This window comes from Physeter macrocephalus, chromosome 7 (genome assembly GCF_002837175.3).
Source record: "Physeter macrocephalus isolate SW-GA chromosome 7, ASM283717v5, whole genome shotgun sequence".
Taxonomy (NCBI): Eukaryota; Metazoa; Chordata; class Mammalia; order Artiodactyla; family Physeteridae; genus Physeter; species Physeter macrocephalus.
The window spans coordinates 37379073-37391673 of NC_041220.1; the positions used below are offsets into that span (position 1 = coordinate 37379073).

General features: G+C 36.4%; 1 protein-coding gene across 1 annotated transcript; it reads left to right on the forward strand.

The window, feature by feature from the left end:
- The first annotated feature begins 3194 nt into the window (after positions 1-3194).
- On the forward strand, positions 3195-12349 carry CSN2 (casein beta). The gene is made up of 9 exons (XM_007122517.3): positions 3195-3287; positions 6418-6480; positions 7220-7246; positions 7354-7380; positions 8415-8438; positions 8535-8576; positions 10179-10676; positions 11270-11311; positions 12031-12349. The coding sequence occupies exons 1-8, from the start codon at positions 3195-3197 to the stop codon at positions 11273-11275; spliced, it is 780 nt and encodes a 259-aa protein (XP_007122579.2). The 3' UTR covers positions 11276-11311; positions 12031-12349.
- The last annotated feature ends 252 nt before the right edge of the window (positions 12350-12601 follow it).

Sequence of the window (12601 nt, forward strand, 5' to 3'; positions counted from 1 at the left end):
GTGAAATGATTTTTCACTGCCCTGCCCCAGGAGACATGTGGAAATTTCTTGAGACATTTTGGGTTCTAATAGCTGTGTGGTTGGTGCTACTGGCATCTTACGGGTAGAGGCCAGGGAAGCTGCTAAACATCCTACAACACACAGGATAACCCCCACAACAAAGAATTCTCCTGCCCAAAATATCAATAGCATGAAGGTTGAAAAATACTGTTCTAGCATGTAGTATGTGCTCAATAAATGTATCTTGAACTTGAGTGATTTTTATGATCATATGTAAAGGGAGAGTAATTAGGATTAAGAGTGTGTCCTATGAATCAGGGTTCTGGGTTTTATGCTTTCTTGGTGTCTGCTTGCTCACAGAACATATTTCTTATTCCCTGATTCTTGATTAACTTTATAAATTAATCTTAATAGCTATATTTCACATAAATAAGATGTTATTTTATTATATTTGGATAATCTCATGGAAAGAATTAAAATACTCCATCTACATAAATAATGCTAAGCTAAACTATCTATCCCTACCTAATAATTTGTCAGAATTAATTAATTCTGTGTTCTGTTGTTCCTAAGTCTGAATTATTATATAAATCCTATTTATTTTCCTTCTCCCCGCCCCCATGTTTTGGAAGTTATTAAACAGTACCTCAAATATTTTTTAGGAAACTGAAGTTTTTAGTTAACAGCTCTATCTCTAAATAGCTATATTATCCTGAAAAAAATAATACAAATTCCCAGGTCCTCAGTTTCCTCTTCTCTAAAATATATTTAAGACATCATATAGATGATATCTCTTAACTTTGTTTTTTTTTTTTGGCCATGCCACACAGCTTGCAGGATCTTAGTTTCCTGACCAGGGATCAAACCCATGCCCTCCACAATGGGAGCGCAGAGTCCTAACCACTGGACCACTAGGGAATTCCCGATATCTCTTCTAGTTCTTATTTTCTGAACATTTTTTGGTCCCTTTATTGTACCCCTTATCCAACTTTTCTATTGCTCTCTTTCTTGAGGGTATTACTTACATGGTTTCAGTTAGAATATATCCAAAATGCATGACTGCATATTTCAGATCCATCATTCAATATGGGAAAAAGCTTTGGCTGAACAAATTCTGCTTATAACAAATAGTACTAGAACATCTTGCTTAGATTATATCTTGCTCCTCACCCAGAATTATCTTATAAATTTCCCTGTATGAAATTCTCATTTTGCCTTATAAAAATGGCAACTCTTAAGTTATACATTGCAAAAGGCTGAGTTGCCCACATGGTGCTTTCCTTCTTATTGGTCTTTGCGTTCTGAAGCTTACCTGGCCAGTGGCACCTGATGTTATCTTAAATCTCAGGCTTGTTAATTTTCCCTTGGACAAGCTCCTTTCTCTAGTGTATTGTTAGTGATTTCCTTGATCAAGGTTTTACCTACTTTTCTCGCCCAATTGAGTCCATAACTATATCAATTAATATAATTCAAACTTGGTGAGAGACAGTCATAAGGCAATGCTGTGTTTATTGCACAATATGTAAAATATCTTGCTGAGAAAATAAAAAGGAAGTGTTGAATGGGTAGGGCATGCTTGCTTTCACATTCCTTTTCTCAGAAATCACACTTTTTTGGCTGTGGTCTTGGCAACCAAGAGCTAACACATAAAGGCACATGGAGCAGCCAATGCCTTTTCTAGTTATACCTATGACACTGGAGTCATTTCATCATTTCTTTTTATGGCTTCCTCCTGGCTCCCTATGAACAGTCTTAGAATGAAGATTAGCTGAATAATTCAAATACATAGCAGACATTGACTTGGGTTTTCTAAGCAATACAAAACTTGTATGGTGTGTTCCTCTCCCACACACATCTAGCATGATATGAATGCAAAGTATATTGTGAAGGAAAGTTATTAATTATGCTAAAGTGCTTACTTTAGAAGGGCATCTATCTGTCCTGAAGCCCTGAATATATCTATTACAGGCAATGAATAGAAGAAACAAACCTTCTAAAAATGAGTAGTGTCAAATACAACTACATTTATGAACGTCAATTGCTAAAGAGTCAAAGAAACTTGAAGACTGCTTTTGTAAATGGGCACCTAAAAAGTACTTTTGAGGTCTGGCTCAGACTCTATTGTAGTACTTTGAGTAAGACCCTCCTCCTGTCTGGGTTTTCATTTTCTTTCTTCCTTCCTTCCCTCATTTGTCCTTCCATGTATACTAGCTGATAAACATTGACTCACTGTAAAAGATATGAGGCCAAACCTGGGCTGCCCCGTTTTAATAAATTTGTACGACTATCATTCATTTTGTAGAAGTATTCTCTAAATGTTACTTTCTGTCTTAAAACCCTTCAACAAATCTGCACTATCTAGAGAATAAAATTCACGTTCTTGGGCTTCCCTGGTGGTGCAGTGGATGAGAGTCCGCCTGCCAATGCAGGGGACACGGGTTCGTGCCCCGGTCCTGGAGGATCCCACATGCCGCGGAGCGGCCGGGCCCGTGATCCATGGCCGCTGAGCCTGCGCGTCCGGAGCCTGCGCTCCGCAACGGGAGGGGCCACAGCAGTGAGAGGCCCGCATACCGCAAACAAAAAAAAAAAATTCACGTTCTTTAGGATCATTGCATGCTTTGCCCATCATTATCTGACTCCTTTCTCTTTCTTCTCATCTCCATCTACTCCTTACTCCTTGCAATTCATGACCCAGATTCGCTACTTGATTTAATTGTAGTGACTTCTTTCTCATATTCAAGACCCTATTCTTCCTTTCCTTTTAGCCTATAACTCTCTTCCGTCTTCGGGTCTAAGCTACCGTCATGGACTTGTTAGCTTGTCATTTTCTGCATTACAGCATAAAACACTAACAGCTATTCAGGTTAGCATGAAATTGTGTCCTTTGTGTGGCTTGTGTCTCTCTGGTATCTATTAGAATTTCCCCACAATTAAGATCTTGAAGACCCACGAAGTACTAAGAGACTTTATTGTGGTTACAATAACTTGGGGACTGGCCAGAACATCACTGTCCCCCAGCCAATGTCTGTAGTTACTGGACAGTTTCATTTCCTTTATCAGATTGTGAATTATTCCCTTGTTAAATGCTCCTCAGAATTTCTGGGGACAGATAATAGCAAGAATTCATTTTCTAATCATGCAGACTTCTTGGAATTCAAACTCACTATTGATTTTATTTCAACCACAAAATTAGCATGCCATTAAATACTGTATATAAAGAGCCACAAAAGCAGACCATTATCCACTCAGCTCCTCCTTCACTTCTTTTCCTCTACTTCAGAAAAAAGGTAAGAATTTCAGATATAAATTCAATATATCCTCTCCTCATCTTTATTTCAAACTAAGTTGAGATATAGAAAGAATATAATTGCTTAAAATATATCTTTAAACGTTAGAGTATTTAAGATAGTGCTAACAATATTTTTAGCACTTAGGTTGAAAAAAATAGAAGTACCTATAAAGATTTGATAAAAATTATAATGACAGCATATGTTTTCTGAGTCTAACAAAATGTAGTAACAGTGATTGCTATTTTCTTTAGTACATGACTAGTTAACAGGCTATATTAAAAGATCTATTTCTTGAAGTAAATATTTTTTATTTTATTTTTTATTTTTTTAACATATTTTTTGGAGTATAATTGCTTTACAATGGTGTGTTACTTTCTGCTGTATAACAAACCGAGTCAGCTATAGGTATACATATATCCCCATATCCCCTCCCTCTTGCGTCCCCCTCCCAACCTCCCTATCCCACCCCTCTAGGTGAACACAAAGCACCGAGCTGATCTCCCTGTGCTATGCGGCTGCTTCCCACTAGCAATCTATTTTACATTTGGTAGTATATATATGTCCATGCCACTCTCTCACTTTGTCACAGCTTACCCTTCCCCCTCCCCATATCCTCAAGTCCATTCTCTAGTAGGTCTGTGTCTTTATTCCCTTCTTACCCCTAGGTTCTTCACTGAGAAAGTGTTAGCCAACAAATAGTTTATAGAAGTAGCATACTGAGTCAAGAAATAGAGTAGTCAAGAAATGGGCAATACTTTTTGAAGAAGAGTGTATTTATCAAAATTGTTTAGAACATCCAAATTCCCAGTTTATCATTTAGTTTATACTATTTAAAAATATTAAAATAGATACATGAAACACAGAATTAAGTTAAAGAGAAACAAAGTGTTTTACTTTGTACAAAAATTCTAGATCTGACAGAGATGACCAGGAAACAAAAATTAAGGAAAAATATGATCTGAAAGAAAGAATAGCTCAAAGTATATTAGTCAATAATAAAATTCTTGCTTGAAAATCTGTATATAAAATGCTAATTATAAAATAAAGAAAATGTAATAATATTCTCCCTACTTGTAATGAAATCTATTATAGTACCATACTCTTTTTTTGAGTCATGACAGTAAAAAATTATTTAGAAATTTATAGAAGTGTTAGGTAAAGTAAAATTAATATAGAATTAGCACCCATGAGAAAAATCTAGAAAAAAATTTTTTAATTTAGTTTGAAAATCTGGGATTGAAGATTGTGTGTCAAGGGATATTGGTGACACAAACATTATTTTTTACAAAAACTTATAGAAATGCAACAAGACCAACCATTTAGTACATTTGGGTGAAAAGTGATAACATATTTTATGTTATTCTCCAAGGAGAAGTAGCCTAGAGTGGGAATTGGACAAAAGAACCTGGCATCTTGGTAAATTATCAAGGGATAAGTACACATTTTTATGGAGAGAAAATAAACGGAGTGTATGATCTCTAAAATTATGTGCGACAAAGGAGAAGAGATGGCATTAGGCATGTGGGGATGAAGACTGAGAGGTGGATATACATGGAGAAGAGACAATCCAATCAGTCCAAGAAAATGTCTGGATAAGTGGAGCAAATAAAAGAAATGCTAAAATGAAAATGGTGGTCTTATTGGAAATAAAGATATGAATAAGATATGAATAATATAAAAATAAAATATGATCTTCTTTGTATACATTTTCTTTGATCAGTTGTCTCTCAATAGAACTGAGGCTCCAACAGGACTGAGACCTTAATGTTTTGTTCACTGCTAAAATCCCAGCACCTAAGCAATGTCTGACAATAAAAGGTGCTAAATAAATATATATTTTTTTTAATTTTATTTTTATTTATTTTTGGCTGCATTGGGTCTTCGTTGCTGTGAGCAGGCTTTCTCCAGTTGCAGTGAGCGGGGGCTACTCTTCGTTGCAGTGTGCAGGCTTCTCGTTGTGGTGGACTCTCATTGTGGAGCATAGTCTCTAGGCGCGCGGGCTTCAGTAGTTGTGGCACATGGGCCCAGTAGTTGTGGCTCGCGGGCTTAGTTGCTCCGCGGCATGTGGGATCTTCCCGGACCAGGGCTCGAACCCTGAGCAGGCTTTCTCCAGTTGCAGTGAGCGGGGGCTACTCTTCGTTGCAGTGTGCAGGCTTCTCGTTGTGGTGGACTCTCATTGTGGAGCATAGTCTCTAGGCGCGCGGGCTTCAGTAGTTGTGGCACATGGGCCCAGTAGTTGTGGCTCGCAGCTCTAGAGCGCAGGCTCAGTAGTTGTGGTGCACGGGCTTAGTTGCTCCATGGCGTGTGGGATCTTCCCGGACCAGGGCTCGAACCCGTGTTCCCTGCATTGGCAGGCTAATTCTTAACCACTGCACCACCAGGGACGCCCCTAAATAAATTTTTTTTTTTTTCTGCCGTACGCGGGCCTCTTACTCTTCTGGCCTCTCCCGTTGCGGAGCACAGGCTCCGGACGCGCAGGCTCAGTGGCCATGGCCCACGGGCCTAGCCGCTCCGCGTCATGTGGGATCTTCCCGGACCGGGGCACGAACCTGTGTCCCCTGCATCGGCAGGCGGACTCTCAACCACTGCGCCACCAGGGAAGCCCAAATAAATATTTTTGAATAAATGACTCAACTAATTAATCTTTCTGTAAATATTTGTAACTTTTTTTCTGTCCTTCAAAAAAGCCCTCATAAGTACTGTGAATGAGATGAAAACGAGTAAAGTAGGATAGGGCTGTTAGCTGAAAATATCTGAATGACTGGCAATGAAATATAAACTTGGTATGTAAGATTAAGGAGCCATAGTAGATTTTGACCTTGGTCATATGATAAAACTTCTATTAGTATTTTTTCTAAAATACAGACATTTTCTTCTTTTTTTTTTTTTTTTTCTTTTTTTGGCCACACCATGTGGCATGCGGCATCCTAATTCACCAACCAGGGATTGAACCGCACCCCCTGCAGTGGAAGCATGGAGTCTTAACCACGGGACCGCCAGGGAAGTCCCCAGACATTTTTATTTTACATTATCTTTGGTTTCTTTTAAAGGAAAGTAATCCTACCTAAATAAGAAAATATATTAGATTGACAAGTAATATACTGTTTCCTCATTTCCCCATTCACAGAACTTAATAGTCATGAAGGTCCTCATCCTTGCCTGCTTGTTGGCTCTTGCCCTTGCAAGAGAGGTAAGTACAGAAAAATGTCTTGAAATAACTAAGAAATAGTACTATCTGCCTATTTTCAGAATGTAGTATTACCAACATTTTAAATGTATAAATAATGCAGGATCTCAGATTTTTTTTTGACTTCTAAGAAAATCATTTACATTCACCCACTATCTCAACAGAATCCTATAGGACCACAAATCTGGGTCAAATGCTTCTACAGTATTGTGCCACAAGTCCCTAAAGGAAAAGCAAACAGACCAATAAACAGCAGACAAACAAGAAGAAACGCACATAAGAAAAAAAAAATGAGTAATATTGCACAAATACAATTGCATGCATGTGCAATCTTGATAAATATATCTTATTCCAGTGATGGAATATACATATCTCTTACTCTAGGGAACTGGGCTGATTCCTACCTCTGTATATTCAACAGAGGATGCTACTCCAGAAGATGAATAATCATAAACATATTCATAATCATAATAAAAAAATGTTCAATACAAATTAAAGTAACTCCTTTTCTGTTACCAATAAAAAAAACTCTTCATTAAGGTAAAATAAAAATATACCAATAAAAAGGTACTAAATTTGAAAGCCATAAAAGCAATTACAAGTCTCTCAAAAGACATATAACATTTTTATTTCTCAAATTTGTGAACTAGCTCTCCATAAGGAAGGTAAAAATTAGGTAGGAAAAATGTTTAATAATGGGTTAGCTATGGGAACTAAAATGGTGTCTTTTTTTTCTCTATAGAAAGAAGAACTCAATGTATCCGGTGAGGTAAGATATTTTTATTCAGAGAAAAATTTCCAACCATAAAGTAAAAACACTTTCTGATGATCTAGTAGAAGACTCAGCTGATTGTTGATTTCTTTTTTCCTTTACAGACTGTGAAAAGCCTTTCAAGCAGTGAGGTAAGACAACGTTCATTCGGAGGCAATTTCCCAAATTTAGAACAAAAAAATATTGTACTTTCTTTTTGTGTTACATTAGGGCAGTTAAGCCAATGTAGATATGTTCCGACAGGTAACTAATGTAAATTTCCACTGTATATGTTTAAAGACAGAATAAATGTCTAGAAGATTTAGTATTCTAGCAGTTTCTAAGTTTGCCTGCTACTTGAATTGTGTCACTGCCCTGCTTTTTTTTTTTTTTTTTGATGAACTATACAGTCCTCTTTTCTATCTTGAACTCTCTCTATGTTAACCTCTTTTCCCTGTTTTGACATTTATTGAGCACTTTCTGTATCAGACTTTGACTAGGAGCTGTGGTACAAACTGGAAAGAGGGATGCCCTTAGTAAAGAGTGGAGAGACATGCAAATGGACATATTTTGTTATTATAATAGCAATCTAGTAAATAAGAGGCAGTGAGAATTAGTGCAGTCCTAAATCTGCCTGGGGGAGTCATGTAGATATTAATGCTTGCACCACTCTTTTTTGGGTCTGTTATCACCTGTTAGTTAAATGGTACATCAATATACTTTGTCTCTTTGCAAAGGTTATAAGGTCCTTAGGGGAGGGTGTGTATTTCTTACAATTCATTTGAAGCCTAAACATAACAAGGGAACTAAGAATGATTAACAAATGCATCAATGGTTATTATCATATATTTTCCATGACTATTCTTCTAGAACTAGATGAGGGTATTAGAGATCATTTGTTGTCATAAGAAGGGAACAGGGTGATAGAGAGAAATTAGCTTCTGTTGAATGCCTCTTTTGGTATTATGCTCACTAATTTTCTTTTCTTTCTTGATTGCATCATCTGTTCTTTTATACAACAGATTTATTCAGAATAGTGTAACATAAAGTTTCAGCAATTAAAATAATGATATTATCAAACAATATGTCTGCATTAACCTAGTAAATGTCTTCATTTTCTGATGTATGTTGACAATTAAGAATTGTTCATTAAAACTAAACCTGATTTTATTTTTTTTTCCGGAAGGAATCTGTTACGCACATGAACAAGGTAAAACCGTTATATTTAAATGTACATATTTTCAAAATTTCCTGTTTGATTTTTACAAATAATAACATTTCTTTATGTGTAATTGTTTTTTAGCAGAAAATTGGGAAGTTTAAACATGAGGAACAGCAGCAAACAGAGGTAATTCTTTCATGATTAGTATATTTTGAAAATTATAATGAAACATAATACATGCAAACATACTTATAATAATTATGTTCAGTCTAAAGAATGGTAATAATATAAACATCAGTGGAAGAAATTAAACTTTGAGAAGGTGAAAATATTTTTAAAGACTTAAACACATTTTTAAATTTAATTTTATTTTATTTTTTGCGGTATGCGGGCCTCTCACTGCCTTCCGTGGCCTCTCCCGTTGTGGAGCACAGGCTCCGGACGCGCAGGCTCAGCGGCCATGGCTCACGGGCCCAGCCGCTCCGCGGCATGTAGGAGCTTCCCAGACCAGGGCACGAACCGTGTCACCTGCATCGCCAGGCGGACTCTCAACCACTGCGCCACCAGGGAAGCCCTTAAACACATTTTTAAACACATAATCAGCTTCCAGAATTTAGAATAAATACCTAAGAATAACTATTGATTTATTCATTTTACTAATAGTATACCTGTTTTCAATAAGTGCACATTGGTAGGAACATTTCTGGATAGGGGACTGGGATCCCCTTATTCTCAAGATGGATATGGTGAGGAAAGAGAGGAGGGAAGCAGTGTGGCAAAAATCATAATTTGATCATTTATCAGCTGTATAACCTTGGCTCCAAGTTTATCTGTACCTCAATTTCTTCACCTGTAAATTGAGAATATTCATAAACCCCCAGGATTGATGAGCTGGCACACAGTGAATATTCAGTGATTTTACATTAGCATTCTGTAGCTTTTATACTCACATTTATGAATGTGTGAAGTTCCTAAAAGTATTTCCATTACACAGGAGAGAAGTGAGGTGCAGAACAATTGAGTACACAGTTGTGTGGCAATATGACATAGTTATTAAATAGCAGAGCTTGCTTAAAAATAAGGGCTGGGAACAACATAAATTCTGTAATTAAATTACTTTTGTGGTAACATACTTACCTAATTGTGGTATTTAAGCTTTCCTGTTTTACCAATTAAGTTAGATTGTCTGGAACTTACACCAAATATTTGCTAAATCAAAATGAATTTACAAATTGATGCCTCTTTAAAGACTCAAGATTACCACCTTCTATCAAGGGAAGTAGTGCTAGAAGTTTGCTGTTGTTAAGTAACTCCTTGAATTAAAAAAACAAATTAAAACTTACTTTTCATTAAAACAAACAAAAATAAACCTTGGAGTTATCCCTTTAAGTCTTTTTAAAATAGATCTTCATTCATTATATGAAAACAATTTTGACTATTATCAACACATTGTTGAAAAGTCTGTACCCTCTGAAGACCAAAGTATATAGCTACAGCTCTGCAGGCAGCTCAGAAAAAGGTGAAACAAGTCTTGAAATCTCCAAACATTGATTTCTTTTGGCTCTGTGGATTCACCTATGAAGGAAGTGGGTTAATGAGAAATCCCTTAGTGGGCATTTTACTCATTAACCTTCACAGGACCCCAAATAATTTCTTAACCAAAGTAAGTGAAAGATTTTCTTTCTCTCTTTTCACTGAATTATTGTTTAAAAAAGAGGAGGCTAATTCATCATGAATGACAATTATAACTGAATTACAGACGCAAAGATTATTTTTCCTTCTTGCCAGGATGAACGCCAGGATAAAATCCACCGCTTTTCCCAGCCACAGCCTCTAGTCTATTCCTACACTGGGCCAATCCCTTACCCTATCCTTCCACAAAACATCCTGCCTCTTGCTCAGCCCACTGTGCTGGTGCCTTTCCCTCAGCCTGGAATAATGGAAGTCCCCAAAGCTAAGGAGACTCTCCTTCCTAAGCATAAAGAAATGCCCTTCCCTAAATCTCCAGTAGAGCCCTTTATTGAAAGCCAGAGCCTGACTCTCAATGATCTTGAAAATCTGCACCTTCCTCTGCCTCTGCTCCAGTCCTTGATGCACCAGCCTCCCCATCCTCTTCCTCCTACCCCCATGTTTCCTCCTCAGCCCCTGCAGTCCCTTTCTCAGCCCAAAGTCCTGCCTATTCCCCAGCAAGTGGTGCCCTACCTCCAGAGAGATATGCCCATCCAGGCCCTTCTGCTGTACCAGGAGCCTGTACTTGGTCCTATCCGGGGGCTCTACCCTGTTATTGTAAGTCCAAATTTACTAATTGTGCTGTTTCACTTATGATGTTTCTATGATGTTAGAGTAATTGAAAGCTCTAGAATAAAAGAAAAAATGAATAATGAATGGTTCCAAAATGCATACAGTTTAGATCAGTGGTTCTCAACACTAGCTACAAATAGAATAACGTGGAGAACTCCCCCCCCCACCACCAAATCTCAATGTCTAGGCTTACCCATGGAGATTCTGATATAATTGTTCTTTCTATGTAGAAGAAATTGAATATTGGGAAGAAATAATTTCAGGGACTAGGATTTAATTGGTCTGTTGATAATTTAGATAAAGAGGATTAAGGTGTACTAAAGCCAGAATTAAATTTGATAACCTCATTTGGTTGGGAATAACAAACCTAAGAAAGTTTGTTATTTTCTACAATTTTGAAGTTTTGCTTGTGCACAATTATTTCCCCACATGCCTCATTTCACATCTTGTTTTTGATGTATGAGCATATGAGGGCAAAATACTGAGGCGTTTATTTCAATTCTCATGAAATTCTTAGGGAAAGTGTTCTTGCCAAAAGGTGAATTGTATATTTATTCATTTATTTTTTAATTTTTAAGGTCTAAGAGGATTTCAAAATTAATGCCCCCTCCTCACTTTTGGTAAGCTTTAGGAGTTTGGAGATAGACTGATCATTTTTATAGTTAATATCTTTTTACATTTCATTTTCCTGGATAAGCCCCAAATAGTGGCAACTTCCATCAGTATGCCAACTTAATTATTAATTATCAATTTATTCTCAATGACTATTAATTATGCACCTGAAATTTTGTATCTTTTATATTTCAAATAATTCAAAATTGTGTGTATGTGCTGTTGACAGATTTGACTGTTTTTCTTTCAATTGCCTATATCCTTATGCTTGATTATCATCATTTTTAGGAAAAACTGAAAATAATTTCTTCTACTTTTATGTAAACATGTTAGAGCTTATTTTAAAGATCAACTGCATTCACATTTCTAACTTAGGCTTTATGAACTTCAATTAGTTATCAGTTAAAATTTATATACTGTCTTTTAATTTATGAGTAAAAATACAGTTTCTTAGTCCAGACATAAAGCTTAAAAAGGGAATAGAATATAGTTTTGAGATTCTTAAGATGCGAATCCTCTTCTGATCATGATCCAGTAGACATAAAACAATTCCAAGTGAGCTGATATTTGATCCTAGAGGAACTTTTATATGCCTTCAAGATAGGGCACAATATGGTGCATTTGTAATAAAATTTCTCTTATGAATTAGTCCCACCAAAATTACAAATGGGGAGAGATGAAGAGTTATACCATATAACTAATTCTATATTTGTTCTCTATTCCACAGAATTGACAGCGACTGGAAATGTGGCAACTTTTCAATCCTTGCATCGTGCTACCAAAATAGTTTTTAAATGAGTCGACATGGAAAAATATGAAACTTTACTCCTTTATTTATTTTATGCTTTATATGGCATTCATCTTAATTTGAATTTGACTCATAAACTATATTTTCAAAAGTTTAATTCAACAAAATTTCAACTTTAAGTGGGAAATACCATAAACATATCAAAAATATGTATAAAAATAATTTCTGGAATTGTGTTTATTATTTCTTTAAGAATCTCTTTCCTTACCAGTCATTTCAATAAATTAATCCTTAGGCATGTTTAAGCTTTCCTGTCTTTATTATAATTTTTCAGATGTAATTGGCCTCCTTATTTTTAACCTAAAGTTATTATTGGCATTAAAAATAGCCGTGGAAAAATTGAAATTGAGTAGAACGCTTTGAATTGAATACCAGAAGATATCAAAAGGTGGAGGAGGGCTTCCCTGGAGGCGCAGTGGTTGAGAGTCCGCCTGCCGATGCAGGGGACACAGGTTCGTGCCCCGGTCCGGGAGGATCCCACATGCTGCGG